We start from the raw sequence: 23565 nt of genomic DNA, 5'->3' as shown, positions 1-23565 counted from the left end.
AGATTACTCAGACACAGGTAGGCTGTCTTGCAGATTCCGCCTAACTCCTGCGGAAAGCTCCACCGAGCCCTTTCCTGGCAAACTATTCCTTAAAGGAGCCTTTTTAGATGGTGAGGGCTGGGGGGGTAGAGAGAGGAGCCAGCCTTTGCGGGTCTGTGGGAGAAACGGATGCTAACTTCAAGCCCCCTGTGATTCTGCTATCTTGATAAAACAGCTCTCCATCAAGGCTCTCGGGGCCCACTAGGGACCTGCCGCCTAGGGGGGCGGGGGTTGGGGGGCGAATGACTTCAGCTAAATGTTGGAGCACATTTGTCTGCAGGTACCCAGAAAGATCTGCTTGGAGCCAGTGTCCAGAGGTACCCAGACCTGGGGTAGCAACAGCCCCTCAACACAGTTCCTCACTATACATGTTGGGAATACCAGAATGCAATGCGGACTCTTGAGAAGGGAGACTTGCCGGTTTTTTACTGGGAGCTTCTGTGATTTTTTTCAACTCTGCTCCTGTTTGTGATGTTTAAAAAACAAACAAACAAACAAACAAACAACAAAAAAAGTCCTGTTGCCAGGGGCCCCATTGACTATTTAAATCATGAATTAGGGTGTCTGTAGGTTTGAAAAGCTCTCCAGGTGATTCTAAGGCTCCGCCAATCACCGGAGGAGGAAGAGCTAACACGTGTGGAGCAGGGTGCAGGGCACCGGGCTCTGCCTCTAGGGTGTGTGTGTGTGTGTGTGTGTGTGTGTGTGTGTGTGTGTGTGTGTTTGTGTGTGAACTCTCATTTAGTTCTCACAGTGACCCTGAGACAGGTGCTATTATGATTTCTATTTGCATATGGAACCGTCTTTGCACAGGTAAGGGACTTTGCCTAAGGCACACACTTAAAAAATTGTGCAGTCTCTACTTCCCTTTGTGTCCCTGCAGAGGTTTTAGGCTCCAGCCTCTCAGAATCCCGAATACCTCCCTATGGTGCAGATTCAGCCACAGAGATTCTGACTCCGTAGGTGTGGAGTGGGCCCCAGAATCCTGCTTTTTAGCAGTCCTCCTGGGTGTCTCTGAGATAAAGCGGTCTACACTTAGGGGGAAGCCCTAGTCTTGGGTTTGGGGGTAGTTTGTGGAGTTGGGAGGTGGCCAAATTAATCCAAGAGGAAGACTCTCTGTCCCCTTGTGTGGCACGCCCCAGAAAACCCTCACAAGCTGCGTGTGCAGTTAATCATTTGCAATCCCAGTATGGCCACTGGCTCATTAACTTTTACCTGATGGTGCTAAGCAGTCCTCTGGTGGGGCCCAGTACAGCCAGCCTGGCTGCGATGAGGCAGGACGGTGGCCAGGAGAAATTAACCTGCCAGCCACAGCCTCTTAATTTTTGTCTGGAGCTGCTAGGGACGCTGAGATTTATTTTTCTTTTCCCCTTATCTTGCCCGAGAGAACCTTCCTTTCAAGGACACGGAGCATGTGGCTGTTTGCGCCCCTTTTGCAAACTTTGCCCCTGGTGACCAATAAACTTGTATTTTCCAGCAGAGCCCTGGATCTAGTGTGTCAGGATGCAGGCTCAGAGCCCAGGGCATCTGGCTTGCTTCCTCCTGGGCTGAGGAGACTGAGGCAAAGGAGAAAGACAGTCACTGGGGGCAGCGGGGGAGCTTGCATGGGATCTTGTCAGAACCGAACAAATGCTCACTGGGCAGCTGCCAGGGCCGCCACAGGCGCTGCTGTTTACCAGAAGAGGTGACTGCAAATGGTGGCCAGACGTGGTCACCGAACCATGTGGGGGTGTGTTGATGAGACTGCAAGGTATTTCTATTTATTATTTAGGCATCAATTATTTTATTTACTATCATTATTTTATTATTATTATCATCATCATCACTATTTATTTATTTACTTATTTATTTGGTGTGTGCTTTACTGGGGATTGAACCCAGGGCCATTTGACCTCAGAGCTACACCCCCAGACCTGTTTTATTTTATCTTATTTATTTTTAGTACTTAGGATGGAACCCAGGGCTTTCTACCTCCGGGCTACATTGTCAGACCTATTTTATATTTTATTTGGAAAAAGGCTCTCACTAAATTGCTGGGAGCCTCACTAAGTAGCTGAGGCTGGCTTCGAACCTGTGCGATCCTCCTGTCTCAGCCTCCCAAGCGTGGGGATTACAAGCGTGCACCACCACACCTGGTCTATTTTTTTTTTTTTAATTTTGAAACAGGATCTTACTACATTGCTAAGCGTCTTGCTAAGTTGCTGAGGCTGGCCTCAAACCTGAAATCCTCCTGTCTCAGTCTCCTAAATTCTGGGATTATAGGCATGTGCTACGATGCCTGGCTTTTTCTTAAATTTTTTTTTTTTTTTTTTGGTGGTACTGGGGGTGGAACCCAGAGGCTTTCTACCTCCGGGCTACACTCCCAGACCTATTTTTATATTTTATTTGGAAACAGGGTCTCACCAAGTTGCTGAGAGCCTCACTAAGTAGCTGAGGCTGGCTTCGAATCTGTGATCCTCCTGTCTCAGCCTCCCAAGTTCAAGGATTACAAACGTGCGCCACCACACCCTGCTCTTAATTTGTTTATTATGAAACATTTTAAGCAAAAAAAAAAAACTTTGAAAAAATAATAAAATGAACTCCAGCATATCTTCTGCCTAGATCAGGGTTGTCCACCTTAGCACTGTTGGTACTGGGGCTTGGTAACCCTTTGCTGTGGGTTAGCGTCCTGTGCACTGCAGGACTTGTGGCAGGACCCACTATATGCCAGCAGCACACCCCCGTCCCCCAACCATGATAGCAAACACTGTCCCTGTGTTGCTGGATGCCGTGTCGGGCAGAACTGCCCCCAGGTGAGAACCACGTACTGCTCTCGACTGACGTAACAATGATCACCCTGTTGTCGTATCTGCTTTTTGCCCTCATATTCTCTCCATATATTTTTTCTTTTATTCCCTTTTCTCCTTTCCATTCCTCCTTCCCTCTCTTTTCTTTTTCCTTTCTTTAGTTTTTGCCTGAACCATCAGAAAGTAGTTGCAGACATGGCACATTGTCCCTAAATATTTCAGCATGGACCCCCAAAGAAAGAGAATTTTCTTCCATACAACACAATTTCATTATCATATCCCCCCCCCAAAAAAAAATAACCCAAGCCAGCACTGTCATCCAATGGCCAATCATGCTCAGATTCCCAGTCATACCAAACATGTCTCTTGGAGCTTGGGTTTTTCAAGACAGGATCCAGCTAAGGCTCAAGGCATTTGGCTGTGAATCTCTTCTGTCTTTAATCTGAGTGGTGTTTTAAAACCAACTTCAGTTGCCAATACTTAAAAAAACGGATTTCACAGGGAAATCCACGTTTCCTATTTGTCTGGAGCATTCAGTAGGTCTGGTAGGTAGCATTGGACCTGTGTTGTCACCCAGCAGCCCTCGGTTCTAGTTAAGTGTTGACTGCTTCCTTTAGGAGGCTCCTGGGTTCATCTCCATCACCCCACCCTCCAGGTTCATTCAGTTTTGTCACCTGAAGGCCCTAGAGAGGCAGTTAGGCTGGTCCAAGTGGCCTGGGCTCCGGTCTGACCACATGAGATTCAGTCCCAGGTCTCTTCCTAGCTGTGTGACCTTGGGAAGGTTGCTTTACCTCTCTGAGACTCTGATACTCAAGTGTCCTTATGAGAATTCTCTGGATTTAGAAAACAATGAATAAAGGATCTGTCATATAGTCCCTGCCCAGCAACTATGACCTTTCTCACCGTGTGTGTGTGTGTGTGTGTGTGTGTGTGTGTGTGTGTGTGTGTGTTATTGGGCATTGAATCCAGGGCTGTTCTCCTCTGAGGACCTCCAGCCCTATTTTATTTTTTATTTGCTGAAGGGCCTGCTAAATTGCTGAGGCTATCTATCTTCTAACCTTCAGTCCTCCTGTCTCCGCCTCCCCAAGTACAGGGATTACAAGCTTGCACCACCACGCTCGCCCACCATTCTTATTGTTGAAATTATGTCCCTCTTGTCCCTTGAAGCGAGCGATATTGTCATCTGGTGCACAGCCCTTGCTGTGTGACCCTGGTCTGGTCTCCTTACCTCTCTGTCCTTCCATTAAACACCCGCCACCTGTTGTCTGGGTGATGTCAAAGAACCTTTGCTGAGTTTGCAATTTTGCTATAGCTTATGTGCAAATTCTCATTTATCTCTACACCTCCTCCCCTAGGCAGGCTCAGGCTCTGTGACAGAGAGTTTGCTTTCCAGGAGGAAGCTCCGGGGCCTGGGGAGGCTGCACTGCCCTCGTGTGCAATCACAGGGCTGCAGGTCCTCTCAGATCACACCGAGTACTCGATTTTCCTGCAAACAGCCCTGCATCCGGGGAGCACTGTAAGATCAAGTCTAGGGATGTTTTCTACCTGCGCCCCTGGCAGGGCCAGACCTCCGGGAGGAGGTGTTGGTGAGAAATAACCTGCAGGGCAGAGACGTGTGTTTGAAGCTCCCCACACTTGAAGCCAGGAGGGAACAGGTGCCGTTACGTTGCCCACCTTCAAACACAATAAAAAAGTCCAAGCAGCAAATTGCAGAGCGCGATGTTCTGTGTGTTTTTCAAACATGTTTTAGAAGAGTCTGCTGAATCCCTTGCAAAGAAATGGCATCATATGACGAATGCCCCTCTTTCTCTTGCCTTTCTTCTTGCCTTGCAGTTTCCCTCCCACCGCCCCAGCTCTCTACACCTGTGTGGTTGTCCTCAGGCTTGGGTCAGCTTCCCGAGCTGAAGCCCAGGCCAGCATAGGCTGTCGGACACCAAGTCTCCAGGTTATATTTCTTATAGGATACATTTACTTTTCCTTGAGGACACAAAGTTTTGAGGTTATTTTTCTAATAGAATACCTTTACTTTTCCTTGAGGACTGAGTCTGTGCTTTTATGCATTAAATTAATTAATTTTTATTTTTTGCAGTACTGGGGATGGAGCCCAGGGATATTCAAATAGGGACCAAGTTCTTGAGAGTCTCACTGAGTAACTGATGCTGACCTCGAACCCGCGATCCTCCTATCTCAGCCTCCCAAGTTCTGGGATTTACAAGCATGGGCCACCACACCTGGCCCGTGCATTTTATTCTAATTTACTTCTTATTTGGGGAACCACTGGAGATTGAATCTAGGGGCATTCTACCTCCACACTACATGTCCAGCCCTATTTTAAAATTTATTTTGAAACAAGGGTCTCGTGAAGTTGCCAAGACCGGCCTCTTACCTGTGAGTCCCCTTAGTTTCCCAAGTACTAGGATTATAGGCATGCATGCTGAGCTGAATACTTGGATTTTTAAGTATCTACTTTATCGAGGTATAATTTTCTAGGTAAAATGCACATATTTAAGTGTGCAGTTTTGATGAGCTGGACCAACGCCGCACCCGTGTAACCACTATTGCAGAAAGCTAGCTTCTGCCCACTGCCCTTCGTCTCTCCAAAAAATTAATGTTTCTTGTATAAGAGAAAACACTCGGGAAACCTACTGGTGCTTCAGGATGTAATTAGGACATTGGGACTCCTAGAAGGCTTTGAAACAATGTACAGAGACTTGGATCTCTGTCTGGCAATACTGGCGGCGGCGGGGGTTGGGGGGGGTCATAGCTGGGCATGGTAAAATATGCCTGTAATCCTAGTACTTGGGAGGCCGAGAGAGAAGAATCACAGGTTCGAGACCAGCCTCAGCAACATGGCGAGACCCTGTTTCAAAAACAAAAACAAAAACTAAAAATGGGCTGGGGGTAAAGCTTGGTCGTAGAATGCTCCCCTGGGTTCACATTCCCCAGTACCCACACGATATATAGATATATGGGGGATCTTTTTTTTGTGTGTGTGTGGTACTGGGGTTCCTGGAAGCCCTTCTACCTCCGGGCTACACTCCCAGACCTATTTTATACTTTTTTATTTGGAAACAGGGTCTCTTAAGCCAGCGCGGCTGGCTTCGAACCCGCACGATCCTCCTGTCTCCACCTCCCAAGCGCGGGGATGACAAGCGTGCGCCACCACGCCCGGCTCTATGGGGGATCTTATGTTTGCATGCCGTAATTGGAAAGAAAAGTGACTCAGTGTTTTCTCTTTGTCCCTCAGAGAGGCCACACTCATTCCCAGCCGGGAGCTGTTGTGTTGGCTAAATTCTCTCCCATCAGCCGTCAGATGGCTGGTCCATTCTGAGGATTCGTGTCTTAGCTCCGATGCCATCTTCTCTGAAAGCTGCCTCTGACCATAAGGCTCCCCGTCCTCCGCACGCATTCCGGCCCATCACGCTGGGGTTGTTTCCTTCCTTCTGTGCTATGGTCTGACATCAAGTTGCTAATTTCTTGGTTGATTGGTTTATTAACCATTGGCCCGTTGTCACTCACACTTAGGTGTGCGGGAACCGCCATTGTCACCTCCGCACCAAGAGTGTCCTGTGTGCCTCGTACAGTGAGCATTCTGGTTTCTAGCTCGCGGTTTGCTCAGCATCAGAAAGTTCCTCCACGTTTATTCAATCGTGAACTCAGTGGGTGTTTGTTTATTTTTGCAGTAGCAAGGATTGAACCCAGGGCATTCTTCCTCTGACCTCTGACCTCAGCTGTTTTTAATTTTTATTTTTTAAATTTTTGTTTTAAACAGGGTTTCGCTAGGTTACTGAGATACTCGCTAGGTTAGTAAAAGACGCATTTAGTTGATGAGGCTGGCCTTGAACCTGTGATCCTCCTTTCTTAGCCTCCCAAATACTGGGATTACAGGTGTGTGTCACCATGCCTGGCTTAATGGGTGTTTACTGAACATGTACCTAGGGCCCAGCACTGGGCTGAAAGCTATGATAGGTCTGTGAATGGTATGGATGGCTATGTCTGCCCTGGAGAGCCCACAGTCAAATATCAGGAGACAGGTTAACACACCAGGAAATGTACAAGTACGTTGGTACTAAGTTGAACCTTAGGACATCACCAATAGACAATCATTTTAAACTTGAAAAATGGTCAGCCAGCCATGGTAGCGCACGCTTGTAATCCTAGTATTTGGGACCCTGAGATGGGAGGATCGCGGTGTACTGCCAGCCTCAGCTACTTAGCGAGGCCCTCTGCAACTTAGTGAGACCCTGTTTCAAAATAAAGAATAAAAACTAGGGCTGGGGTGTAGCTCAGAGGTAGAATGCCCCTGGGTTCCATCCCTAGTACCGCAAAAAAAAAGTACCACATCAATATCATCGTTGTGACCTGGGGTATGGGACTCAAGGGGTCAAAGTGTAGCTTCATTTTCAGGAGATTTATTCTAAGGGTTGGCAGGTCCCACACCTACAGAGCAGGGTCTCCATTCAAGTCTGCGGCTGGTGGGGGATTGTCTGCTGTAGGAACGGCAAGAGCCAAAGTCCCAGTGCAGAGCCCCGCAGGCAAGAGCATCCCCTTGTTGAAGGCAGCTCCTCGCTCTTTTCAGACTTTAAGATGATGGGCAGAGCCCTCGCACAGTAGAGCGGGCCGTTTGCTCTCCTCAGTGTAGCAGTTTAATGTGTCGATCTTATCCAAGCAGACTCAGAAACACCCACAACAACACTTTGTCCAATATCCAGGCACAGTGCGGCCCCTCGAACCAACGCACTGCGCCAACCCTCACACTGCCTCGAGGGTCTCCATACACGGGGGCGGCTTTTGGACATGGGCATCTGAGCAGAATCTCGGGCCCTACCGTGGGCGATTGAATCTGAGCCTTCGCTTTGATTCCCCGGGTAGGGGATCCCCAGCCATCCAGGCGTGCAGGAGAGTTGCAGAAGCATGCAGATGATGGACCATAGCAGACGCGGAGTCCTGAGCCATTGGCGTGGTCTGTGGCACTCGCTCCTTTCCACTCGCTAATTCATTGCATTTTGGGACCTTTCCTTCCTTCCTTCTTTCTTTCCTTCCTTCTTTCTTTCTCTCTCTCTCTTCTTTCTTTCTTTCTTTCTTTCTTTCTTTCTTTCTTTCTTTCTTTCTTTCTTTCTTTCTTTCTTTCTTTCTTTCTTTCTTTCTGTGATACTGGGGGTGGAACCCAGGGGCTTTTCTACCTCCAGGCTATACTCCCAGACTGATTTTATACTTTATTTGGAAACAGGGTCTCACTAAGTTGCTGAGAGCCTCACTCAGTAAGTCTGGCTTTGAACCTGTGCGATCCTCCTGTCTCAGCCTCCCAAGCACGGGGATTACAAGTGTGCGCCACCACACCCGGCAACCCCTCCCTATTTAAAGTATTTTTAGCCAGGCATGGTGGTGCACGCTTGTAATCCCAGCATTCGGGAGGCTGAGGCAGGAGGATCGCGGTTCACGGACAGCCTCAGCTACTTAGTGAGGCCCCCTGCAACTTTGTGACCCCTTGTTTCAAAATAAAGAATAAAAAATAGGGCAGGAGGTGTAGCTCGGAGGTCGAATGCTCCTGGGTTCCATCCCCAGACCTGCAAAAAAAAAAAAAAAAGTATTTTTAGTATGCACCCCGAAGTATGCACATTGATTTTACTAGTTAGGGATGGCCCCATGGATTGTTGATTAAGTATGTTCATGAGCAAGCACGTAAGCACAGAAATTTTAAACTGAGCCCCCCAAGATGAAATAAACACTATGTAAAAAATCTATTGCTAGTTGTGACGACTTCCTACTATCATTAGCTAAAGGCCCAAGCACTGCATACACGGAGGGTGAGGTTCCTTGTTTATAAATCCATATCTTGAGTATTCTTCATTTGGGTTATTTCTGGCTGACTTCACTTGGACCTAAATGGACTATCTCTGTTTTAAACATGGGAGAAGCTACCTCACGGGCAGAGCGTTGACCGTGTTTTCTTGTGTTTACCCGATTGGCACTAACGTCAGCCCCTGGTTTTGTTGAGGGGGGATGTTTTCAGCCTCGTACCTGCTTGGTGACGGACAGCAGAGTACAACGTATGTAATTTAATCCTTGCATCCCTTTGGGGCTCCACAGAACTGTGATGATTATAGGTACCACGGCCCAGTGAGGCTGCCTCTGACGGTCTCCCTCCTTGGTCCAAGGTTTCTGATTCCTGCTATCGGAAGTGGGTGTTCCAAGTGCAGGCACCGGCATCTGTACATGTAATTAAATTGGTTTCTCATTTTTTATTTTTATATTTTTTGTGGTACTTGGAATTGAACCCATTACCAATCGAATTGAACCTCTGATCTATATCCCCAGCTTTATTTTTTTATTTTGCATTTTGAAGCAGGAACTTACTAAGTTGCAGAGGGCCTTGCTGAGTTGCTGAGGCTGGTCGCAAACCTGCGATCCTCCTGTCTCAGCCTCCCGGGTATGGGGACCACAGGCATGCATTTGTAATGATAAAGGGCCATATGTTGAATTCTGACATTTCTTTTTCCCATGCCAAGTCATTTCGTGCAGACCGAGGGTGAGCCATGCTTTGGGGACCTCTTAGCCAGGAAATGGAGGTCTCTCCGGGTCCTTGTCTGCACCACATGTGCCGGGAATGGTGGCCCTGGGGGGAAGTGTCCTTGGGCTGTGAGGCTGGGATTCTACAATTCCCAGCACTCTGGAGAAACCCAGGGGGTCTGCAGATGGCAGCACCCACCAAGTTCACGGTAGCCGGCCTGATTCTTTGCATGGCTGGAAAAGTTTGGAATTTGGGGGAGACCCCTCTGGGGAACCTGAGGAAAGCTATGGCACCTTGCTCAAGGAAAATGCACAAACAAATTTTCCATTCAATTACAGAGGAATTCAACGACCCCTGGAGGCTCAGGACGAAGAATCCGTTTAGAAGGGAAACAGGCAAGTTAGGTTCGGAAGGCCTCTGTCCTGTGTCTCTAAACGTCCCTGCCCTGCAGCCCCTTTGGCTGAGACCCTGCTTAGTGCACAGAGGTAGGAAGGAGCCTGGATTGGTATTTTAAAGACAGCATTGCAGGGGTTCCCAGGCCCGCCACTGGTTAGCTGGGGTAACTTGGGCGGCTTTTTTTCTCTCTATAAAATGGGTTCTGATAATTCACACCTGGCCGTGCCCTCTGTTTTGCTTGCCTGGTATTAGTTTTATTTGCTTTCTTGAGAATGCTTCAAATAGCGGCTCTCTTTCCTGCCTCAGGGCCTTTGCATTTTCCATCTGCTCCGTCTAGGGTGCTCTTTCCATAGTCTTTACATGTGTTAGCGTTCTGTTACTGTAACAAATACCCAAGATGATCAGCTTACAAAGCAAAAAAGGACCCGCTTTGGCTCTCTGTTTCGGAGGTGTCGGCCTTGACTGATTGGTCTTGTTACATTTGGGCCTGTGGCAAGGTTGAGCATCTTGGTGTGGGCACAGGGTGGGGCAGAGCCGCTCACTCTGTGGACAGGGAAGGTAGAGAGAGCAGGATGTACTGCCCCCTGGAGGGCGCGCCCCCAGTGACCTCAAGCGCCCCCACAAGGCCCACATCTTAAAGTTTCCACCATCTCCCAGTACTGCCCAGCTGGGGACTAAGCCTTTAACCCTTTGGCCTTTCTGATCAAATTATAGCATCAGGTGAACCCATTTCTTCGCATTCTCACACCTCTGTCACCTCTTTATGACGACTTTCCTGATCGCACCATCTCCTTTTCTCTCTTTCCCTCTCATTCTCTCTCCCCTCCAACTCTCCCCCTCCTTAGAATTTTTCTTTGTGTGCGTGTATGTATGAAACTGGGGATTGAACCCAGGGGCATTCTCCCTCTATGCCATGTCCACGGTCCTACTTATTTATTTCTATTTTTATTTTATTTATTAATTATTTTTTTTTTTTGCGGTGCTGGGGATGGAACCCAGGGACATTCAACCTCTGAGCTACACCCCCCAGCCCTATTTTTTATTCTTTATTTTGAAACACGGACTCACTAAGTAGCTGAGGCTGTCCGCGAAAGTGATCCTCCTGTCTCAGCCTCCTGAATGCTGGGATTCCAAGCGTGCGCCACCGCGCCCGGCTGTTTTATTTTTATTTTGAGACAGCGTCTCACTAGGTTGCTGACAGTCTTGCTACGTTTCTGGGGCTGTCCTCAAACCTGCGATCCTCCCCAGTCCTGGGATTATATGCGTGCGCCACCACATCCAGCTGAATTCTTTAAAAGATCTACACTCAGCGATTTTTATTATATATCACTTTTTACATCCAGCTTGCTATCTAATTTGAATAACCATCACCCTAAAATGATCTTCCCTACCCATTAGCATTCATTTCCCATTCCCTGTCTCCACCTTCGGCCTCTGGTACCCACAAATGCGCTTCCTCTGTTTACATGCCGCCTGCTCTGGGCGCTTGCTGTATGTGGGACCGCACAAGGCAGGCACTGGTGCCTAGATTCCTTCACTGGGTTTCATTCATGTCGTAGCTGCTGTCAGGACTTCATTTCGATGGCTGTATAATAGTCCATCTCACACCACATAATTCACGTCCGTCGTCCCCGGTTGGTGGACATTTGGGCTATTTCCGCTTTTTTGGTTATCATGACAGTTGCTACCATGTACCTGTCCCCCCCGACTGTGTCACTCTCTGTTTATTTATTTGCGGCTTTCGTTTATTTATTTAACATGTTTATTTTTTTATTCTCTCCCCTAGAATGTAAACTCCAGGAAGGCAGCGACCTCGCTCGTCTTGTGCACTGCCGTATCCGTATTCCCAGGTCCTTTATCGTGCATGGCACCTAGGATTCAATAAAGCGTGATTGAATGAACGAATGACTGAGAGCTGTCGTTATTCTCCCGTCTCTTAGCTGGCGCCATCTTTTCCTCTGGCTCTGCCAACCGAGGTGGGCCTCGTGTCTGAGACTTCTCACCAGCTGCAAAGGTTCCTTTCAGCTCGGGGCATCTGTTGCTAGGGGCCTCCAACTCGTGTGTGCAGCAGACACACTTGGGATGCCCGTGAGAGAACCCCACAAACTACACCCTTGGTGCTTCTCACCCAGCAGGACAGGACCGATCCCGAGTTCTCATCAAATGCCCAGGTGATGCCCGCGCCAACCGTTGGTAGGCCACTGTTTTAGAACTCCAGGAACAAGCTGGCAAGTTCATAGCTGGGGTGTGTGTGTGTGGGCCTCTCCTGATCAGCTCCATAGAGTTAGAGGGTTCTGGTCCACTGGGAACATCTGGGCTGGTTCTCAAATATGGCAATACCCCTGGTGGGTACGTGCCCTGGACAAACACTCCCTGTTCCAAGGAGAGGCTTGTACAATGATGTTTACCCCCGTGCTGTTCATGGGGCCGGGGAGCTGGCCACCATCTAGGTTCATCCCTGTGGCAGTGATAAGCAGGCCAGTGGCCTCCTGGTGTGTAATGGGGCCTCTGGGGGTTGGTAGCTGGCATCCATTCTCATTGGTTGCTTCCTCCACCAGACTGGCTATTTCCTATGGAGACTCTCAGTCCTGCAGGTAAGTGCAGGTGGGTGGCAGCAGGTGGAACACTACACAGTGATTACAAGGGACGGAAGGAAGTCACGTTCAGCAGTGTGACCGACTGCCATGTTGTATGCTCCAAAGGAGAAACAGAACAAGGTCTCTGGTAAACCTACCGGCTATGTAAGAGACACACACAGAAACAGTAATACATACACTATCATATATCTTTTTTTTGTGTGTGTGTATGTGTGGTATTGGGGACTAAACCCAGGGTCATTCTATCTTTGATATACACCCCTGGCCTTTTTTCTCTTTTGTTTGTGAAACAGGGTCTTGCTACGTTGCGGAGAGCTTTGCTATGTTGCTGAAGCCTGCGATCTTCCTGTCTCAGCCTCCCAAGTACTGGGATTACAGGCATGTGCCACCACGCTGGGCTACTTTCTATCTCTCAAGGATATTTGTATATCTAAATAAACTCATGATGGAGGGTAGATGGAAAGGGAAAACTCGTGCTGGTGGGTCTGATCTTGCTGCGTGATGACCTGCTTGATGGTGATCTGAGCTCTGCTTCATGTGCAAGTACTAAGCCTCTTTCCTAAGCTTACATTTAATAGTGAATGTCACTGATATGGGTTGAATTCGGTTCCCATCCTCGCCAAGGAAAAGGGAAAAGGTTTTGTTTTGAGTACACACACACACACACACACACACACACACACACACACACATACACACACACGCGCGCGCGCTGAAAATCCTGCACCATTACTGAAGGGTTGTGTGACCTTGGTAGGGTATCTCACCTCTCAGCCTTCACGCCTCTGAGAAGTACCTCTCCCCTGGAGGTGATTCATGCTGTTTTATCTAGCTGAGGGATGTGGTGTGGTCAGCATGGTGATTGGCTGGTGGTAAGTACTCAGCGAACATCAGCTACTGTTACTAGTGTTGGGCCATCGTTACACAGGAAGCATTGGCATCTGTGTTAGCCACAAAGAGAACCAAGCCCGTGGATTTTGGGCAACTAGAGTTGCCATCAGCCAGTCCTCTGCACCGCTGCAGGGGGTAGTGGTACTGCTATCACATCAGTACCACTGATGAGAAGTCCATCAATGGGTCTTGGTGAAGTCTCTGTGCATCCGCTCACCGTGGCCATCTGCTCTGTTGTTGACCTGTTTACCTCTGTTCCACCCTGGCTGGAATTCTGGCTCCGGGGAGGAGATGACCTTGTCTGTCATTTGAGAGGACAGTGGTTGGCACACAGGTCCCAGTCCTCATGTTTTGAATGAACAGATTTCAATCCTTTCTTCCTGCAGGGCCCTTGCGGATGTCATGAGGCCCCAGGGCCACTGCAACCCTGACCACATGGAGAGGGACCTTAACATCGTCGTCCACGTCCAGCATTATGAGAACATGGATACAAGAGCCCCCATGAATAATCTTCGTAAGTATAGCCCCGGGCACTGTTCCCGGTCCTGCAAGGTGACCTGGGCGGTGGCCACATCACCAGACTTCATGGTATATTTTTTAGGAGTGTCTTTGTTGATGAACTAGAAGTGTTACTTATTTCTTTTGAGTTTGGTGTTATTGACTTCCCTTGGTCATTTTCTCTGCCAAATCTTGATCCACTTGGTGAGTTTCTTATAGTAGGTTCTTGTGTTAACTAGTAGACTGCTTGATCGGCTCATCTTTGTTGATCTGTTAACTAATGTTCCTCTTGGTTGGCTCATCATGGTTGGGTACTTACTTAACCAATGTGTTATTTGATAGGCTCATCTTAGGCTGTTAACCTGCTAGTCAGTGGTTTACTTTGTTGGTCCATTTTGACTGGGTCATCTGCTAGCTAGTGTTCCATTATCCCCTGATGCCTGCTGAGGTAGACCAGTTGTCATTTTTAGGTTTCATGCTTTTTTTTTTTTTTTCTTCAGTGAACAAATACCGGTTCAGAAAAATGATCTTTTTTTTTTTTTTAAAGATTGGTACTAGAGTTTCATAAAAATAATTCATAAATTACTCTGTGTGTGGGAGGACAGGCATTGAGTTGTGGTCATGTTGGTTTGGGGGCATACACAGAATTCTACTATAGCAAATTCAGTTCCACAGGTCTGCCAGGAAAAAAAAAAAGAAAGAAAAAATCTGTTTCTGCTATTGTGCTTCAAAGTGTTCTTCTGCTGATCGAGTGTACCTGGGGATCTTGGTTTTTTCCTGGAGATCCTCTTTCCTTTCAAAGGTTTGTATGCACAGCACACATTATGAAGCCGATGTGCCCCCAAATGGGAGTGGAAGAAAAATGAGACCATTCTGTTTTTGACACTACCATCCTACCAGGGTCATTCCCAGCAATTATGTTTTCAGTAGTCCCCACATTAAAATAACACAGAGGGCTTGGTGTAACATAACAGGAGCCAGACGATTCAAAGGATGTCTTCCGCTGTGGCTGGAGGCTCCTGGCAACAGAACTAGTTTCATTTTGCCATGCTGAGGATTGAACCAAGACTGCACACATGCTCAGCAAGCGCTCTGCTCTGCATCCCAGGCCCCAGGAGCAGTTTGGGCACTGTGTGCATTTACAGGTTGGGCCTGCTCTGTTGATGTCCCACTAAAAGTTGCATGGAAGTTTTTATTTGCTGAATCATTGCTTTGGCATGTTTGGTTGCAATTTTATTTTATTTTTTACCTTCAATGGGTAGAGAAAGAAGCCTGTGAAGTCTGACTTATGTGATTTGAATTCTTTGACTCTACAGGAGGATACTTTATTAGTTTTGGAAACTGTTGCTTGTATGTTAGCAAAGTCAGCGTTTGCAGGGGTTGAAAAATGGGTCACCAAAGGGAATTTCAGGTTCATTATATTAAATCATGTGGCGCTACTCATGTATAAACGGGATCATAGAATAGTATTAGAAATAACCACATCTTAGAGCTAAGTACATCAGCGACTGGACCAGACCCCACCTTCCCCAAAGAATGGTGATTGGTGTGTCTAGTTTGTGTTTGATGAAAATGAACACATTCTTTCAGGTGGCGCTGAGAAATAAGTCGAACCTGGATGTACGGGCGTCTCAGAGATCACAAACGAGTGAATGTGGTCATGGAGCAGAGAAACTGAAAAGGGAGCTTGAGTCCCTTGCTCTGTAAGGTGACTGCGAGCAGGTTTTTCATTTGCAGTTTCCATCTCTAGGATGATTTGGACTCACACGCAGATGGAATAACAAACTTCTTGAAGTCACTTGTATTCATCATTCCATCAGACCAAAGGGCAGGGAATGTTAATGAGTGTTGCTTAAATCAGAGACTTTTAAAGCTGTGCAGAAACTAAGTTGCTGCTCAGAGATGGGTGTCCTGGTACTGAGTCAGAAGTCTCTTGTATAGAGACTATAATAATAATTATTATATTATTTGCATATTATTATAATAGAATAATATTGTTATATTACTATACTATAATAATATTGTTATTATACTATTATTATAGTCTTTATGCAAATTATTATTTGTATATAATAATAATAATAATAATATACAAAACCAAGGCTACCTTGGTTTATTTATGATTCTTGCTTTGGGTCTATATTTGTGCCCCCAAAATTGGTGGTGTTTTACATAAAGGGAGGAAGTGTCTTATCATAGTCTACTGGGTAGAGCTAGACTATTAGGACATTCCTAGTCAAGTCCAGGAGTGATGTCACACACAGGATATTCTTACAGGAATTGCCACAGGTGTCGATTTGATACAGTCCTGTCAGGTTGGCCAATCTTTTTCCTAGCCATTCTTGGGAATAACCAAATAGGAAAAATAATAAGCATAGAGCCTTTCCCAGATTTACATTAGTGAATTGAATTTAATAACACATCAATCCCGGAGTTAATAGTAGTAACAGGTTTCTCTGTGATATCTTGTCTTCTTATTGATTTATAGGAGCTATTTATATATTGTAGACACAGAAAAAATACATGTTTAGAAGAAGTAATGATTTTGGGAGTTTCTTGAGAGGATAGCACTAGATGGTTAGTATTAAATAGTTATTAATTAGGGGCTTAAGAAACCTGGCAATCATCAGGGCCCATTTTGGCTGCTAGAAAAGAAGGAAGGAAGAAATCCAGTCTGATAACTGGAAAATCAGACCGGTCCTTCATACCAGAATTAGAATGTCCCTTTTGAGTATAAAATCTTTCTGGTTATTATGGGTGCTGCAGTGACGTGAGGATAAAGGAGGAAAGATGCCCCTGTCTGTGGTCCACCAAGAAGGGCGCATCACGCCATCTCCAGGTGGTTCTTCACTCAACAGCCAAGTTGTCAAGTTTGGCTGGGAGCTCAGCGGTCAGAGCTTAAAGGGCATTTTCATCTCTGGTCGGTGACCCACCGGACAGAGCTTTAGGAGAACAATCTCATCCCATCCTCGTAGCTCATTTTCTTAATATGAATACTGCCTTGCTTTCTGATCTCTCCTCCTTTCGCTCGGGTGAAACGTTAAGAGAGTTAACACTGAGGCACTGAGAGAGAGGAGAGTGGCGAGTGGAGAAGGGCCTGGGCGTAGACAGACAGGGAGGAGAGGCCTTCCATAGGGTGACATTTTTGCTGACTTTTCTTAGTAATTTCCCAGGGTTGGTTTTTCCCTGTGATGATAGGCAGGACTTGCCTTTATATCTAAAGATGGTTTTATTCCCTTGCAGCTGATACTGTTCACGTTCTTTCCTGGCATCTAGTGATATTGCCTAAAAATATTTAGTCTGCTAATCAAAAGGGCCTCGACCCCTTTGATTAACAGGATGTGGATTCTGACGAGAGAGTGATTTTCTGTGAAGGATCCTTGGCTTCTGTGTAATTAGAGTTTACTTTGGAAGGCACATTGTGTCCTTAAGAACACACCCCAACCTCTCTGCCGGCCAGGGACACCCCTCTACTCTTTTGGGGGTGGAGGGTAAACCTGGGCTCCGCTCAGTCCTCCCAAGGATGGGAGGTAGGAGGAGGGTCTCCAGATACCCCCGGATCCACATTTCTCAATCCATGTGTTGGTAATGGTCACATTTTTCAGGTATGAAATTGCTGTTTGGGAAAATTCTTATTTACAGAAAAGTTTCACAGATTCGACACAGAGTTCTGCCTACTCCGCATCCACTTTCTGCTGGTGTTAACGTCTTATATCACACGACACTTTTGTCAAAACTAAGACGTCAACATTAGTACATTCTTTTTCACTCAACTGCAGACGTGGACTTTTATTAGCTTCTTCACGAATGGCCCTTATCTGTCCCGGGATCCAGTGTGGACGTCTACACTGTCTCCAGCACAGCACCCTGTGACAGTATGATCTGGGTTGTGCCATATTGTACAGTGACGTGGTAAAGATGAAAGACTCCGAATGCATGCACTGCCGCAGCCCTGTCACTGAAGCGTTCACAGCCGGGCGTGGTGGGGTAGGCTTGGAAGCCCGGTACTCAGGAGGCTGAGATGGGAGAATCGCAGGTTCGAGGACAGCTTCAGCAACTTAGTGAGACTCTTAGCAATGTAGCGAGATCCTGTTCTGAAGTAAAAAAAAAAAAAAAAAAATATATATATATATATATATATATATATATATATATTAGAAAAGGATTTTCATATACTACATTGAGATAGTGTAATAGTAGCAGTAAATTAGAGGTGTAGCCCAGAGGTAGAATGCTCCTGGATTCAATACCTAGTGAGAGAGAGAGAGAGAGAGAGAGAGAGAGAGAGAGAGAGAGAAAGGAAAGATGGAACACAGGAAGGAAGGGAGGAAGGGAGAGAGACAGAGAGAGAAAAGGAAGGGAGGAGCAAACAGTTCCCATAAAGCTGTTCACGTGGCCCGTGTTGGCATCGACTGGTGGCCGTGGGGACGGTGCCCTGGCACACAGACGGGCACAGTGCTCTCGTGGCCCACGCGCTTGTGCACCCCGTGTGGCAGCGGGTTTAGGCCTTACCACCTATTTTACAGCATCATCTGAGCACGTGAGATCTCACCCCCCCTGAGGACAAAGGATGACTTGGTGTTCTAGGACACGGGATCCATCAGGAAGAGCAGGCTCCCGTATTCCAGCCCGCACCCCGACTTCCCTCGATGATTCCCAAGGAGAGTTACACAGGCCCCAAAGCAGGCTCATAGCTTAGTTTCCAAAGAGGTAGAATTTCCTAACTCCTCTCTGGGTTTCTTCCTTGGTCTCCATTCCCCAAAGTGCCCAGAAGGTTGCACACCTGGCTTTTGGAAAGCCCAGCAAGGATAATTTCAAATACTTTTAAAAACTGCAGGTAATTTTAGCTGGGTGTGGTGGTACATGCCTGTAATCCCACTTCTGGGAAGCCAAGACAGGAAGATTGCAGATTTGAGGCCAGCCTTAAAAACTTAGTGAGATTTTCAGCAAGCCGGTGAGAACCTGTTTCAAAATAAACAAACAAACAAACAAAAATTGGGCTGGGGGTGTAGCTCAGAGGTAGAATGCCCCTGGGATTAATAATCAGGATCACCAACAAAATAAGGGGGAGGGGAGTAAATTTCTTAGCCAGGACAGGCAAAAAATAGCAGAGTACACAAATAACGGAGCATATAAGAGAAAACAATGTAATACTACATTGAGATAGTGTAATAGTAGCAGTAAATTAGATAACGTTGTTAACAGTAATATGGCATTATGAGCCCACAGCGTGTTGACTTCTTAAGCCTTTTCCCATGTTTCCCTTCTTAACAGAGGCTCAGAGAGTAAGCGTCCTGTCTGCAGCTTATAAACAGAAATTTCTCTAAGTACAGTAGTTAGAAATTGCTTGAACTAGTAACCAAGGGGCATTATGCCTTTGGGCTACACCACCCCATTTTTTTTTTTTACTTTTTATTTTTATTTGTTTATTTGTACTGGGAATTGAACAAGAGGCATTCTACCTCCAAGCTACACCCCTAGCCCTATTTTAAAATGTAGGAACAGGACCTCACTAAGTCACTGAGGCTGGCTTCGGACCTGCATTCCTCCTGTCTTAGCCTCATAAGTACTGGGATTATAGGTGCGTACCACCATTCCTGGCCTCTATATTTTGAAATTTTAAAACAAGGTCTCTCTAACTTGTTGATGGTCTTGCTAAGTTGCGGAGGCCTCAAATCTGTGACCCTCCTGTCTCAGCCTCCCAAATACTGGGATGATACAATGTCCGGCTGAACTGGGACCTAAACTGAGCCAGGCCCCAAGGTGTGTGATTTTAACCACCACACCACGTCGACTCTTCCTGTGGCCAAGTGTTTGTAGAGTGTGCAAATCTCCCGCTGGGAGTAGGCGTTGGTGAAGGGAAGATCAATTGGCACTGTAGGAAAAAAGAGGGCTGTTTCCAAAACATATATCCAATTTACCATCTTGGGATGAGCTCTCCACGGGGAAGGCTAATGTTTACTGAACACTTACTCCATGCCAGGCATGGGGCTAAGCCCAGAAGGTCTGTAACAGTTCATTTAGTTGTTCTCAGAACAACCCCCCAGTAGCCAAGCCCGTTCCTAGCAATTTGTCTCCACTGTGCTGTAGCTCACAGTCACTGCCCTGGGCCTTTGTGTGTCTGGCCTCCTCCCTTGTGCATCGTGCCCCACTTGCTGCCTCCAGAGAGGTCTTCCTTGTTATCGATGAGCCCTAAACCGTTCCTCGTTTCCCCCATGATTTTCCTGATAACATTTTGTTCTGTCTGAAATTACCTTGCTTGTTATTTTACCCAGATCTCTTCCTCTACACTCTCAACACCACAGGGGAAAATGCCTCGTATTGTCCCTGCTGTCCCCCACACCAGGGACTGGGCCGGCTCGTGCAGAGGCTCTGTCAGTGTTTGTCCAATGAATGCAAAAGCCCGTGGAAGAGGTATCATTATTCTCTTCTTATGAAAGAGAAAACAGATTGGTGGAAATTAGAGAACTCCTCTCACATCATGGCTGAGACTTGAAAACACCGCAGAAAAATATAAAATTGTGAGAGATGAAACAAAATTGGAAAAATATTGAGAGTAATTGCAACCGGGTGGCCAGATACATGGAGGCTCATTCTTCCTTCTTCTTTGTATTCATGTATGTTTGAAAATATATATAAAATAGAAAGTTAAAAATCAGCCAGGTGTAGTGGCGCAGGCCTGTAATTCCAGTACTTGGGAGGCTGAGACGGGAGGACTGCGGGTTCGAGAATAGCTTCAGCAATGTAGCGAGACTAAGCAAACGAGTGAGAACCTGTTTCAAAACAAAAAAATAAAATAAAATTAGGTTGGGGGTGTAGCTTGGAGGTAGAATGCCCCCTAGTCTCACACACACACACACACACACACACACACACACACACACACACACACACACATTATAAACAGAACTTTTCTGTGATATCATAGATAAAACATAATGGAGCTAGGATTCAAAACTGGGTTTACCTGACTCTATAGTGTGGATTGTATTGTATACACATAGGTTATCTCATGGGGAGTATTTGTGTATCAGGAAGGATGGGGTTCAAGACCACCTCAGGGGCTTCAGTAGGAACAGTATTCATCACTATCCTTTCCTTCCTTCCTTCTTTTCATAGTGGAATTGAACTTGGGACCATTCTATCTCTGAGCTAGACCCCCAGCCCTATTTCAATTTGTTGTTTTTTTTTTTTTGGTGGTACTGGGGTTCCTGGAAGCCCATCTATCTCTGGGCTACACTCCCAGACCTATTTTATTTTTGGAAAGAGGGTCTCCTAAGCCATCGTGGCTGGCTTCGAACCTGCGAGATCCTCCTGTCTCTGCCTCCCAAGCGCGGGGATTACAAGCGTGCGCCACCATGCCCGGCCTCAATTTGTATTTTGAAACAGGATCTTACCAAGTTGCTGAGGCTGGTCTCGAACCTGTGATCCTCCATCTCAGCCTCCTAAGTACTGGGATTACAGACCTGCACCATCATACTGGCCTCGTCATTGTCTTTTCTGCCCTAAATGTGCTCAGTGACTGTGTTCCTTGATTCACATTATCCAGAGAGAGGGAGCATATGATTGGTTTCTGATCAGCCAATGATCTGGCTTCCCCTGGATCAGCCGCCTGATCCTGGATTGCTGTATTGGGTAGGGTAGAGTCTATTTTAAGGTTCTTTATCATGATTGTAGTGGGGCGTTTTTTTTCCCCCCAACAAGAGTGGTGTGCATGGGAAGGGAAGGGGGAGGCAGAGTTTGAATCTTCTATGGGGGCGGCAGGGATACATATATTTAACTCACCCCTGTAGCTCTAGGGCCTAGAAAATACACGGTGTTCACAGATACCTGCTGAATGAATGAAAACACAAATGAATGAATGAATGAATGAATGAATGCACAGATGACTGTGTAGCAAGAGCTCCATAAGGATGCTCATGGCTACTCAGCAGGACTCCTGGAATCGGAGTTTTAGGGAGTTGGTCATACCAGCTCATGAGAGGAGATAGCCCTCCTTTATGAAGTCACGGCTACCAACTCATCCACGAAACCTGGAATTTCTTTTCCACTGCTGGGAAGACCATCGTTTCTGTCCCAAGATCTATGACTTTAATGGTTTTAGTGCCCAGGTTAGTAAATTATAGAGTTAATAAAAGTGAGGGGTAATTTATGCCGGATCAGGTATAAAGCATTGGTAGGTTCTGTGCAGTAGCCTGATACAAGTTTAAGTGGTTTTAGATCAAGAAAATGTTTTTTTTTTTTCTCTTAAGGTATTCAGTGTTATAGGTGAATCGCTGACACGTGGACAGCACTCACCACACTTGTCCAACGTGACTTGGGAAGACAGGGACTTGGAGGTGGATGACTGGTTGAGTGTGCGCTCCATCTCTTAGTAGCTGTGCAATTTTGGAAGAGTTGATTTAACTCTCCGAACCCCAGTTTTCCATTCTATAAAAGGTATAAAATAATATCTGATGAGATGGTTGTGGGGATTAAATGAACTAGCACTTATAAAGAACTTAGTGTAGTGCCTGGCCACATAAATAAATATCTGTTGTTACTATTGTTATTTGTGGAGTGGGTGGAAATTGGTGCCACCCCGGGCTGTTTACTAGAGGGTGATGAGGCCCCTTGGGCTGAGTTGCCCCTGCAGTAGTTCCCACCGTGAAAACGTTTTCTCTCTTGTGAGCAAGTTGATAACACAATTTGTGTGTGTGTGTGTATGTGCGTGTATATTTGTTACTATAGTTATTTTTATGCAAATGAGAACAGAAGAAACTGTTGATTTCTTCCTAAGAAAAAAGCTTGGATGGAGCAGCTGTCCTAGTCATAGACATTTGTTCCTGTGTTCTGTTTCTTCTTTTCCCAGTTAAAACACATGAGCTTTTGTTCTGGTGGGAATATCGATCTTCATATTTTGTTTATATAGACAGACCAGGCCAGTAGGTAAGAAATTGGATGACTCCAAATATGTCATATTTCACTCTGAAAATAAGACCGCATGTGTGTGTGTGTGTGTGTGTGTGTGTGTGTGTGTGTGTGTGTGTGTGTGTAATAGAAAATATCACTTTCTGTAAGTCATCTCTAGGGCCCTTTTAAAAATTGCTGCTAATGCCGGCCACATGGCACTGTCTAATTAGATTTGTGTTGCTTTCTCAACCAGCTGTAGGACTATTTGTAAAGAAAGCTTAAGCGCTCAATACAGTGTCTGGTGCAGTTTAAAAGATGCCAAGTTCTATTCTTTCCATACCAGGAAAGGCCTTCCCTTGTACACGTTGCCTTTGGGAAAGCTTGTCTCTTCTTTTATGTGGATATGACAATCATGTGATTGACAGGGTGGATAAAAGCAACAAGGCATAAAACCATAGCATTTGTTCTTTAGCTGACACATGCATGAATTCCATACCCTTCAACTCTACTAAATAACCAGAAAGTATTTTGCATCCACACATAGATAAAGAAACTGGCTCCAAGGGCTTCAGTGACCTGTCCAAGGTCACGAGGATATTCATTAAAGACATGAATTCATGCCAGCTGGCTATAAATCTTGTATTCTTCATAACCGTTCTTGTGCCTTTCTAGAGACCCACCCTGGGCAACATACATGGTTATAGCTTGATTTTTTCTTTCTTATTCTTATATATTGAGAACCATCAAGACTTGCTGTATGCCAGTACATTCATCTTTGAAAAGGACCAACTGATGTAAAATCACCTTTCTGTTCTGGAGGACTCAGATTTTGGCCACTCATTTGATTTATTGTAATTAATATGTAACAGATATTAAGCTGACATTTTTAAAGATTCTGCTAGTGTCAGTCAATGAACTAGGAAGAAACGAGTCAAAAAGAACTAGGCAAGACACAATA

At 46.1% G+C, this 23565-nt stretch overlaps 1 protein-coding gene across 2 annotated transcripts in view; it reads left to right on the top strand.

Annotated features, from left to right (window-relative positions):
• SHISA9 (shisa family member 9) overlaps positions 1-23565 on the top strand; it is a gene marked incomplete at both ends in the record, with an annotated part of 281605 nt that overhangs the window by 2140 nt on the left and 255900 nt on the right. For both annotated transcript variants that reach the window (XM_080704215.1, XM_080704214.1), the window contains one exon: positions 13604-13731. In XM_080704215.1, the coding sequence (XP_080560341.1) occupies positions 13604-13731 (128 nt within the window). The remainder of the gene's footprint in view (positions 1-13603; positions 13732-23565) is intronic.

This window comes from Muscardinus avellanarius (assembly GCF_963383645.1).
Source record: "Muscardinus avellanarius genome assembly, chromosome: 10".
NCBI lineage: Eukaryota > Metazoa > Chordata > Mammalia > Rodentia > Gliridae > Muscardinus > Muscardinus avellanarius.
Note: the sequence above shows the minus strand (reverse complement) of the source record. Positions and strands in the feature narration are given on the sequence as shown.